The 12,340-nt window shown below is 44.6% G+C and overlaps 1 protein-coding gene across 1 annotated transcript in view; it reads left to right on the forward strand.

The window, feature by feature from the left end:
- The window catches only part of PDE8A (phosphodiesterase 8A), a 172,380-nt gene that overhangs the window by 96,598 nt on the left and 63,442 nt on the right, over positions 1-12,340 (forward strand). The window contains exons 4-6 of the mRNA XM_040642842.1: positions 1,120-1,176; positions 1,986-2,040; positions 7,994-8,082. Coding sequence (XP_040498776.1) covers positions 1,120-1,176; positions 1,986-2,040; positions 7,994-8,082 — 201 coding nt within the window. The remainder of the gene's footprint in view (positions 1-1,119; positions 1,177-1,985; positions 2,041-7,993; positions 8,083-12,340) is intronic.

Genomic DNA, 12,340 nt, shown 5'->3' on the forward strand with positions numbered 1-12,340 from the left:
GACGTCCTCTGATGCGTCTGGAATGGCTACGTTATGTACCATCCTTGGGAGAATTGAGAGTCACTCAAGTGGTTTTCTGTGTTCTGTGACTCAGGAGTGGTTCTGTTTCTTGAACTAACAGACCAGGTGTCATGTAGTAAGTCTTGGCTGTTCTCTGTCCCATCCTGGACACATTCTCTAGAAGGCCAGCACACTTCTGACGTGGCTGGGGCCATCTGGGAACAGTCTGCTCTGTTCTCCTGCCGAAGCCACTATCCCTTGTGAGTGTCTTCCTTTCAGCCCAGGGCTGCCTTCCTCCTCTTCCTGTGGCATGGCTCCGAATCTTCTCTGGAGTCCCACCTGCCTGCCCCCCGCCCCATGTAGGGTGAGCTCTTGCACATCTCCAGTGGAGCCCTTCCTCCTCCTCTCCTGGGTCACGTTGATCTCTGCCCGGTCTGATCTGGCTGGGTTTTTGTTCCTGGGAAGCCGCTTCTCCAGAAGGGGTGAATGCACTCTCTGTGGAGAGCCTCGTACTCCACGGGTAATTTCAGTGGAGCCAGTGTCCCCCACTTCTCCTGACCAGTCGTCCATTCTTACCTGTTTCTGTCAGGTGGCGATTCTCTACTTTCCGACTGATTAGAATATCTTGCATTTCCTAGTTTTGAATTTCTCTTGCTGCTGCTTTTGCCTACCGAGGAACTCTCTGTTTGTACTGCTTAGGGAGCTGACCTTTGGGCTTTGTCCCCACTGTAACCGTGGCCATCAGCTTGCGGTAACATGCTACATGTACTTGCATTTCCCTCTGACAGGGAGAGACAGATAACCCCAGTCACGTAAGCCCAAGGTAGGGAACGTTCTCCACCCGAGGCCACTTGGATTCACAAAGGCCAAGTGAGTAGCAGGCACACAGCCTCCGCCAGCTGTTAGGTCTGTGCTCCATAAGCCTTAGGGTTACTGGTCTCCTGAGTGACCTTGTGCTCTAGAGGGAGGAAGATCAAGCAGCCACGAAGGTAAATCCAGTGTGATTTGCTCCCTCTTCTGCCTCTCCCCAACTTTAATCATTTCACCAAGATTAAGTGTATTTATTTATTTTTTCAAGAATTGCTTTACATTTATTTTAAAATTTGTTTTTTTTTAAAGGTCTATTAGATCATCCAAGCTCTCTGAAAACACAATTATTATTGGTGTAGTACGCAGGTAAGCGCTCATTTTTTTTGAGGTTGAAGTTCAGGTGTCAGTGTTGTGCTTGCTCTTAGCAGGGGCGTAAGAGTTTGTAGGCTATGACAGGTGTGACTCTTTTTAGTTTGGCATTTTCTTCCTTCTTCTTTTCTGTCACTTCGCCAGTTAACTCCCTGGTGGGAGTTTCTGCTCTCGTGTGAGGTTTTCTGATTTTGGACTGCCATTCACTTTAGAAATAGACAAACCCCGAGAGCCTTCCATTCCTGAAATGTTACCCAGGGGCAACTCCTGAGGGCTTTCTGACTCCCCAAGTATCTCTAAAGTTTTGATTTATATATAAACGGGGGAGATCTTATATTTCATCCTGAAATTGGAGGTAAGGAAAGAATGTTAGGAGAAGGGCAGTATTCAAATAAATGTTATTTAGCATATATACTTTTGTAGATAGAAGAAAGGATTCTTTGTCTTTTAAATTTTTTTCTAGAGCTTTCAGGGAGAAGAGTTTTTTGTTTTGTTTTTTTAAGAAACTGGAAATAGAATAAAATGGGGAAGAATTTAAATGAAATTTTTACATATCAAATAGATACGTGGTTACTTCTGTATTCCAGCTGTTAGTGCAAAATCTCCATATTTCAAGCACTGCCGAAAAGTGACAGAACTAAAACAGAAAACTATTTTCAATTTTATATTTCTGATTGGTATATTAATGTAATTCATTGTAAAGTATTTGACATATGACAGTCCTAGTATTACGTAAATTAGTGAATAAAGAGATGAGCTGTAATTGATAAAAATGGTCTCTAACCCTTTACTGTGTTCTTCTGAAGGACGGATAGAGAAGAGTCATCCGTGATGCCCCTCATTGCTGCTGGCTTTACAAGGGTATGTGCCCACCTCTTTGTTATGCAAGTATAATTCAGCATGAGAAATTAAATTTTATCTCCGTTGAGAGCCAGCAAAGTTTTGAATTCATTTGAAGAAAAACGTTGTCGTCCTTGTACTGTTACCGTTTGGTTTAACTTTAGAACTTGATGATCTTAATAATCTACACTTTACGTTTTCACTCTCTCAAAATTGTGCCTGCTAAAAGCCATCTAAACATCATAAAATCTCTTTAATGCCATACTAATTAAGAGTCATGCCATACGATGTGTTGTTAAAACGCTGACATGTATACGTGCAACTTGAAAGGCAGTTCAAGAATTCTGGAAGTGAAGCAGCCCAAACGTGACTCCCTCTCCACCCCCAGCACCCAGCTGTTGGTTTTCCCTAAGCCAAAAGGTTTCTAAAGGCTTTGGTCAGCTGGTTGTCAGTCAGCCTTGGGAATCACGATGGAGAGAACTTAGGTAAGGCTGATCCTGGGGCAGATTTGTGGCCTGAATTTATATCCGGGAGGTAGTCAGGACCCCCCCAAGCCACAGATTTAAAGTGGGTCTAGGTGGGAGTTCGTACTCCTGGGCACCTGGCAGAAGCAAATACAGATCCTCTCCGGAGCAAGACACCTTCATCTCTGGCCTCAGGGAATCTCCGCGAGTAATTGCTCCAAGGCAGCAGGTGGCGTTGCACGGAAGCTCAGCGGTCCACAGGAGATGAGGCATCGCGAGTGAGAACTGGTAGGGGAGAGGCAGCAGAAACACCCCCGCAGCCCACAGACACCAGAATTATCAGACTCAAATTACAAAGCAGTTATGCTTACTATATGTAAAGACTAAAAGACAGCTTGCGAATGTCTGCAAGAAATAGGAAAACTATAAAAAGTGACACAGGAAATTCTAAGCAGAAAATTGAATTTTGAGAAATGAACACATTATAACTGAAAATTTTAAAACTTAGTAGGTCTGAAGAAATTATCCAGCATGTAGCACAGAGATTCAATAATAGAAAATAAGTTAGGGAGGTTAGGAAGTGTGGAGGATAGAGTGTATAGTTTAACATATATGTAACTGGAGTTCCAGGAGGATGGGAGAGAGAACGGGACAGAGGCAATATTTGAAGAGAATTTCCCAGAACCGATGAAAGACTGTAGTCCATAGAATCAGACGTTCCAACAAATCTGAAGGAGAGTAAATAAAAAGAAGACACATCATAGTGAAAATCTCGCCAGAGAAAAAAAGATTACCTTCAGAAGAAAGCTGACTGACAGCTAGCTTGTCAGCAGTGATAAAGGGAAAATAGAAAATAGTGGGATGATGCTTTCAGTGTGATGAGATCACTGCTCACCGAGAGTGGTAACCCGAGCAGGAAGGCTGTTAAGAACGAAGCTGACATACTTGCAGCAATATGGAAACGGAGAGTGTGTGCAGGCTGTGCTGCAAGCAGGCGGTGATTCCCAAGCAGCTGTCTTGAAATGCAAGAAGGAATGAAGCCAGGAAATGCCGACTATGGGGTAAATACAAACGCACATTTACTGTATAAAACAGTCATAGTAATGTCTAGTCTGATTGGAGATGACAGCAGGAGGAGGACGTATGCCCTTGCAGGGCGTAAAATTCAAAGTCCTGTTTCCCCAAGTCTCTGTCTGAGGCAAAGAATTGAGAAAGGACTCCACTGATACAACAGATGGACTCGAACAGAAACTTGAAGAGGAGGGAGGAGGGATGAAGTGGAGGGAAGTGGGGAGCAGTGAACCTGCCCTGCGCATGTGCCCGCCTACTGCCTCCCTGTCTCTGCAGCCCTCCCTCCTTTCCCTGCGCACGCATACTCACGTCTGCGTGAATGACCTGCAGTAGAGCTTGATTTATAGTTAGAGAACGTATGAAATGTAAGTAAAATATGATCTGTATCTATCTAGGTGTCATGGTAGACCTAAAAGGAAAACACAGACTGGAATGGATAATCCTCTTCTAACAGAGGGGACATACCAAAAGAAAAATTTGAACAATAGGTCAGTCTTAAAATTCTAGTCTATCTTAGCAAATGTAGGCGTTTTCAAGGTTTGTGGGGAGGAGATGGAGGTAAAAGCATTCTCAGGGCCTTATCTAGTAAACATGGGGGCGGGGAGCGGGCAGTGAAGGTATCCCGAAGTTTTCATCTGGGAAATGTGCAGACTAGAACATTTGTTCTCTGGGAGATGGTCGATTCTAGCGGTGATTGGCATCTTGTTTTCAAATAATAGTAAAGAAATCTATGTTGGCCTTCGAGATCAGTGAGAAGGAAGATAACCATTAATAGAAAAGTTTAACCTTCCAGATTCATATGAAATTTACAGCAAGTGTCAAACCGTTGGCTGACACAAGGACGAGGAAGCAGCAGTGTGAAACCGGTCATAAAGACGCAGTAAGATAAAAGGAGTAAGATCAAATGCATGTGAACAGACTAATTTCTCCCATTTTCTAAAAGATAGGCTGCTGGACTGGGTTATTAAGTGTAGTTATGTGACACTTCTAAGACAAAGTGATAAAAGTTTATAAATGAGCAAAGGTAGCAAGTAAATTCAGACAAAAAGAACACAAAAATTCCAGTAATAACGTGCAATATGGAACTTCAGATTTTACTTTATACACAGACAATTTTATATAAAACATACAATAGATAATTATTACATAGTTTTGTGGTCCCCCCCCTTTTTCTTTTAACAACCCCCAAAACATACACCCATAGCAGCACCTACGCCCATTCCCTCACCTCCACTGATCCGTATTAAGTGGTCTGAGAACAACCACGTCGGCCGGTGGGAGGGGGAGTGTTTCTTTCAGTACGGAATCCGGGGTTGGAAGTTTGGATCACCTCATGCCCCACCTTCACACAAGGAGAAAAACTGTCCCAGCTGACTTGGAAGATCTTTTGTTACTACTCTTGAGCTTCCAAACTGGCGCTTTTTTTTTTTTTTTTTTTTTTTTTTTTTTTTTAGCAAGGACCTCTGAAGCTTCCACTTTCTAGTGAAACTTGGGGCTAGATGGTGTGCCCTGGTTTCTTTCCTTACCGACAGCCATAACCAGAAGTCATAACGCTTTATGTTTGTATGAGGGCTCTTTGAAAGGGCATAGATGCGTGTTGGGAACGTGTGTGTTTGAAACTCCCCACCAGGAAGCGCCCTGGCACAGCGGTGGGGACTGGGGAGCTCATCCTGGAGAAGGGATAGCAAACCTCAGTCCTTCTGTTTTCTTAGTATAATCGAGCGATCATGAAACTAACTTGAAAATGCAAGAATGGCTGATGCCCACGTTCTCCGCCCTCTCACCCACACACTCGGTCAGGGCGTCCTCTGAAGCCTTTGCTAGAACCCCCCTCAGGTGCATGTCCCCAAGCACAGAAGCTTCAAAGTAGTCATTACAGAGGTGCATGACCTGGCGAATCAGGAGGCAGCAGCAGGCTCACCATTTTGTAGATGATGACTTCAAGTAGAAGGCCAGTCCTCAGAGACTGCAAGTGAAAACTAATCTTTAAGCAGAGTCCCGTGCCTTCACATAACAACAGGATTCTGAGGTGACAGAGGGCGTGGTGACTCTCCCAAGTCCCATGGCTGGTAGACAGTGGTGCCAACCCTTGCGTCAGCCCTAGACCTGAAAGCCAACCCTGCAGCGGGGTCTCTGGGCTTTAGGGGGCAATCAGTTGTTTTATGGGTTAGCGCCATCGTTCAAGATTTTGGGATGGATGGAGACCGCTTGCTTCCTCAGTTGGACTTGGTAGCAGCTGAGCATTTGCTGACTAATACCTGAAAGGTTCAGGCTTGGTGTATCTCAGTGCTGGTTATGCATGAGAACCCCCCCCCCCCCCCGAAAAGCTTCCCTAGAGTCTCTTCCGGTGGTGTTGGGCGGGGCCTGCACATTGGTATTAGTTGTAAGATTGCAGGTGATTCTAACAACAGCCCGGGGTTGAGAGCCATCAGCTGGGGCCCAGCAAGGGGGGTGTGATAAAGGCTCTGGAAAAGCAAGGTTGAGTCAGCTCAGGAGTCCGTAGGCTTTGTGGCCTGGCCCCCTGCCGGGATGGGGTAGGGAGAGGAGGCTAGCTGCTGCTGAAGGAGGAGGAACGGCAGCCTGTTTCCTAAGTGTCCCGGGACCCGGTGCCCTTCTCTGCCCTCCATGCCTCGTGGAATCCTTGGGACATACGTGGAAGTTGGAGAAGGGCTGGGAAGAATGGATTTTCAGAAGCAGAGCAGAAGTAGTGAGGGGGAGGGGCAGATAGCAGGGGCAGGATGCTCTACATTGGATTCCATGTGCTTATTTTGTCACTTTGATGTCTGCCTTTGGGGTAAAGAAGTTTGGATATATACATTCAAACTAATACCGATGTGCAGATATGTATACATTCATATACATCTGGTTGCGTGCCTGCAAGGCCATTTATAAATTCACTTGTCTCCACGTCCCAAGATCTCACCTGCAAAGCAGGTGAGGCCAGCCAGGCCCCTTGGACAGCTCCAGTCCCCACCCCTTGTCTTCTGGCAGTGGCACAAGCACTGTGCCCAGGAATCTTCTCCCTGTTCCTGCCCAGTCAGTGGTAGGCGCCCATGTGGGTGGACGGCCTTCTCAGGTGTTCTGTGGAGTTGAGGCTGACTAGGAATGGACAGCGGGGCCAGCACTCTCCTCCTCTCTCAGTAGATGAGAGCTGGTAGACATGGCAACTCTCTGACTTCTGTGAGTGAGAAGGGCTATGTTTTGGCCTGTGGGTTAGGGACCACCATGCCCATGCCAAGCCGTCCTTGCCTCCTCCCCTCCCCTCCCAGGGACAGCAGTCACCGTACTCTGTGGTCATACACCAGTTTGCAGTTAGAGCACTTTCGCCCACTGCCTCGCTTGGTTCTCATGGTCATCTGCGGTGGCTACGAGCAGGATAGTCTTGTTCTGCAAGTGAGGAAGCCAGCCCAGGAGGGATGGGTGCCTCATTTAGGGTCATACGGTTTATAAGGCATGAACCTGGGGCTGGATTATTAGTTTGCTTTGACACTCAGACAAGGTCCTGATCACTGTTTAAATGGGGGGCTATTCACCTTCACTGTGGCAGAGGCAGGAGCTCTTTGAAGGGCCCCTGTTCCAGACTGGTCTGGCTTTGGCTGGAAGGTGGTGGCCTGCAGAGGCCCTGCCCTGCCTCTAAGGCTTCAGCCTCTCCTCCTTGTCTGTAGAGTATTAGCCATGCACTGAGCGGGTGAAAGTAAGATCTGGTCATAGAAATAGGGCTGCGTAAATGTTCCCAAATATTTCTTCCACCTGAATGGAACTATGTGACAGAACACAGTCACTTCTAAGGTGTCTTCGTGGAGCGCATAATTTGGTGGAATGGGTCCACGCTTCTCAGAACTGTGTAGTATGCTTTGTGCTGAGATGCTTCCACGCTGTAACGTTATTATACGAGGTAGTCGTTGTCCACAGCAGTAGGAGCTACTGGGCAAAGCCATGGCTCTGCTGGCACCTCTGACCTGGAGGGCCGTCCTTGATGGCTGGGTTGAGCCGTGGTTAGAAGGGAGTGTAGGAAAATGTCGCCTGAGTGGGGTTCCCTTTGTGAAATACTGGTGCAAAGTGCAAGCGTGTGTTTCTTTACTGTGAGCTCGAACACCTGTCAAGAGGACAGCGTACTGCCCTTACTCTGGAAGTTAATATAAATAGGACTTCAGTTAAATAAATTTCTTCTTTCTACATATTCTAGCCTCTGACAGTGACATGCAGACAGCCAAAATCCTCTTCCTCAAACAAAGCCTTCTTAAGTGCTGCCTTCTTAACAGTTAATTTGGAATCCACAGATTTTCATCTCTCAGTCCCTGTTCATCACTACGGATAGCGTATTTTTTAGATTCCAGTTACCCACTTGAGAAGTCTGTTAAAGAGTTATTTTTATTGATAGACATATTGCTATAAAGATGCACATTTGTTTATCCACAAAATCTCCTTTCTCTTTGTAGAGGTATGTGGAAAACCCCAGCCTCATGGCCTGTTACAATGAACTGCTCCAGCTGGAGTTCGGAGAGGTGCGGTCCCAGCTAAAACTCAGGTAATTCACCCCGCCCCTTCTGGAATGCCCACGCCACACCATGCAGGGCAGCTTTGCAAGTGAGGTCTTTGGGTTGTGGCTCTTTGGCTCTAACTGACCTCCTGCTGAAGTGGGAGGGGGTGGTGACCTGGCAGCTCTCCTTGTACAAGACTCGGGTCTGCCTGGGTGACTGAGTGGTCACGTTAGTGATGGGAGACTCACACTTAAAGATGGGGCTACAAAAGAATAATAGACAAGAAAGCAGGTGGTAAAGTATATACTGAATTATCCGTTTCGTTTTTTAAGAAAAAAATACTTGTGTACACACCCCCAGCCTACCAACATTAGTTACCTTTGCCAGGTAACATGTTTTCTTCTCCACAGATAAGCATTTTGTAATTTGCTCCTGAGCAAGTTGTTTTGTTTTTTTAAGAGAGTAGAAACTTAGTTCCTTATACAATAGGAAATGCAAAAAATTAGTAAAATTATAGGACTTTGACAGAAGGAGAAAAAGTCAGCAGCTCTTTGTCATCCTAGGTTTCTTCCTCAGGTGGTCTGCTCTTTAATATTTCCAGGGATCAAGGGGAGAATGAAATCACTGTTTGTATATGCCCAGGGCAGAGGTAAGGGGGTCAGGCCTTGGAGGAGGGAGATTAGCAGGGACCAGCACAGGGTTCCACATGCAGGGAAGGAAAGTACTTCATTGACCAAAGGAAATGAAGCTTGAGGTAGCAGAGAAGTTCTGACGAACAGACATGTTTCAAGGCTAGTGAAGTGTCCAAAAGAGTGCTGTTGCCGGATTTTGCCAGGAAACTGAGATCGATGGCTGCCTTGAGGCCCGCTCCTCCCTCCCTCTGGATGCAGGCCCGCTGCGGCATCCTATGGTGAATGAGGCTACCAGCCACTCTGAGAGTAGAGCGGAATTTTGGAGCAGTCAGGATGCAGCAGCTGACACCCAGGGAGACGAAGTGACAGATCTGAGACCTCACAGGCAGCACACAGCACAGAGAATCCTTCAGCTTGTAATCAGCCTTTTCCAAACTGCAGTCATTGTCTCTCCTCCATCCCTAAATCTCACAACCTCTGACCTTTCCTTCCTGAATACCTTAGCTTAGCGAATACAGCACCATTTCCGCTGTGGTCCTAGACTGAAACTACTGTGTCCCCTTCACAAATCCCCAGCTCTGGCCACTCACCCAGTCCCCCTGATTTTGCTTCCTGAGTATCTGTGGAATATGCCCACTTACCTTCCTCTTTAGGTGGCCCACACAGCTCTCAGTGGTGCGCCTTCTGCTTACCTCTCTGGCCCCATGTGTCGTCATGCCCTGCTTTGTTCTTTGCACCAGCTGACAACCAAAGAGAGAAGAGTCCGTTATCAAGGGCAATATGAAGATACGAATGGAAGGGGAAATGTGGGACTAGAGAGTTGGGAGAAATCCACACTTGTTCTGCGGATGTTAAAATGTGCTCACAAGCTATAACAAGCACCTTTGTGTTACTGCTAGATCACTCAACTGGAATGTAAAGTGTAGAAATAGACTTGAGTGTATTTAAGAATTTAGCATATGATCAACATGGCAGCTTAAATCAACATGGAAAAGGACAGACTTTTCAGTGAATAGAATTGTGACAGCTTGTTAACTGTTTGGAAGGAAAATTAAGTTATATCTTGATCTCACACCCAAAACCCAAAATAAATTCCAGTGACTTAGAGACTTGATGTTAAAAAGTAGGGCTACATGAGTACTAAAAATATAAGTGAACATATGTAATTGGATGATGAAGTCTTTTTAAATCCAGCATGGCATAAAAGCCAGATTGGGTAAAGGAAGAGAGTCAGATTAAACAATATATAAATGTTAAGCTTGTTTGCAGTTTTTTTTAAAACCTTAAAAATGTTACATTTTTATTTTTATTTTATTCTAAAGATGCATTTATTTATGCTTGTTTGCAGTTTTTTTTAAAACCTTAAAAATGTTACATTTTTATTTTGTTCTAAAGATGCATTCATTTATTTGAGAGAGAGAGAGCATGAACAGGAGGGGCAGAGAGAGAGGGAGAGAGAATCTCCCCCTCGGTAGAGCCCAGTGGGGGGCTCAATCTCATGATCCTGAGATCGTGACCTGAGCCAAAACCAAGAGTCAAGTGCTTAGCTGACTCTGTCACCCAGGCACCCCAATAATGTTATGTTTTTAGATAACTAACGTAATGGGGAGAATATATCTGTAACATAGGACAGACCGGTTAATTTCCCGTATATGTAAAGGGCTGTGTTGGATCAGTTGAAAAATGGAAACATCCAATAGAAAAAATTTAAAAAGCTGTGATTAAGCAGTTCACAGGAGATATTAATGGCCAGTAAACGTGCAAAGATAGATATTTGGCTTCACTAGTAATCAAAGAAATGCAAATGAGAATGATATACTATTCTTTATTTACCAACTCTGCAAAAATTTTAGAAAGAATGATAAAACCAAGTAGGGCTTCTCACAGATCCATCTCCTCTAAGCTTGTTATGGGGAACTTCTTTCTCATTGTTTTTTGATTTTTTAAAAAATAACAACTTTACTGTTGTTTAATTCACATTTTATCACTTGATTTTTATATACCAAGAAATAAAAGTTAATTTCTATTGGCTAAGCTTCTTTGTCTTGTTTAGTGAGATAGTTTATTAATACCAGGAATAATGTAAAAGCATTGCTATTGTTAGTTTCCTTAATATTGTCTTTGTATTTTATGGACAAGTAGGCAGTTGCTTTCTTTTCTTTCATCTTCTGAGGCATTGTCCTTCTGAGAACTAAATTGAAAGCAACCTAAATGTCCTATCATGGGGGATTTGTTGAATAAATTATGGTATAACTTTAAATAGCTAATTACGTTAGACTGGTCTACACAGACCTGGAATGAGAGAAAGGGTTGGGGGGGGCATTTTTAAAGCTCTTTCAGAGAAAAACATGCAGCCAAGGATCCTCTATCCAGCAAGGCTTTCATTCAGAATGGATGGAGAAATAAAGACCTTACGGAATCGCCAGTCATTGACCAGTTTCGTAAGCACGAAACCAGCCCTACAGGAGATATTAAGGGGGGTTCTATAAAAGTAAAAAGGCCCCAAGAGTGATACAGAACAGAAAGTCACAATCTATAAAAACAAAAACTTTACTGGCAACATGGCATCATTAAAATCATATCTCTCAATAATCAGTCTCAATGTAAATGGCCTAAATGCCCCCATAAACGCCACAGGGTTGCCGATTGGATAAAAAGACATGACCCATCCATTTGCTGTCTACAAGAGACTCATTTTGAACCTAAAGATACATTCAGGCTGAAACTCGAGTGCTTATTAAAGATATTTTATGGTTAATCTTTATTTCCATGGTGGGCTTAAAAAGAGGTAGCTAATCACGGAGGACAAGGGGACCCCTTTTTCAGCTGGTCCCCTGAGTCGAGTTGGATAGGTACCAGACCAGCCTGAACATCCACGGAATCAGCCTGAGACGCAGTAAGATACGTCTGGATCCCTACAAATGAACATCTCCAGCGCTGAGTATTGAGGAGACACGGAGACCCTACCCAAACAGGGTTGAGTGAGTATTGGTGCGGCAGGCCCCTCCCCCAGAAGGCAGGCTGAAAAATCAAGAAGTCCACATCCCTAAGATCCCTATAACACAAGGGCACACGGCCTGGGTCCTGGTCAATAATTAGGGCTCTGGACAACCCGGCAACCTCTCTTCATCAGAATGACGAGAAGGAGAAATCCCCCCCAGCAAAGAAAAGACAATGAGACTGTGGCCTCTGCCACAGAACTAATGGATATGGATGTAACCAAATTATCAGAAATGGAATTCAGAGTAACGATGGTCAAAATGATGAGTAGAATTGAAAAAACTATTAACGAAAATGTAAATGAGAATATAGAATCTCTAAGGGCGGAAATGAGAGCGAATCTGGCAGAAATTAAAAATGCTATGAATCAAATGCAGTCAAAACTACAGGCTCTGACGGACAGGGTAAATGAGGCAGAGGAACATATTAGAGAACTGGAGGATGGGTTAGTAGAAGAAAAAGCGAAAATATAAGCTGGACTTAAAAAAATCCATGCTCACAAATGTAGGTTACGGGAGATTACTGACTCAATGAAACGATCCAATGTCAGAATCATCGGCATCCCCGAGGGGGTGGAGAAAAACAGAGGTCTAGAAGAGATATTTGAACAAATTGTAGCTGAAAACTTCCCTAACCTAGCAAGGGAAACAAATTTCCATGTCCAAGAGGCAGA

This window comes from Ursus maritimus, unplaced genomic scaffold (assembly GCF_017311325.1).
Source record: "Ursus maritimus isolate PB19 unplaced genomic scaffold, ASM1731132v1 scaffold_27, whole genome shotgun sequence".
In the NCBI taxonomy this organism is placed as follows: domain Eukaryota; kingdom Metazoa; phylum Chordata; class Mammalia; order Carnivora; family Ursidae; genus Ursus; species Ursus maritimus.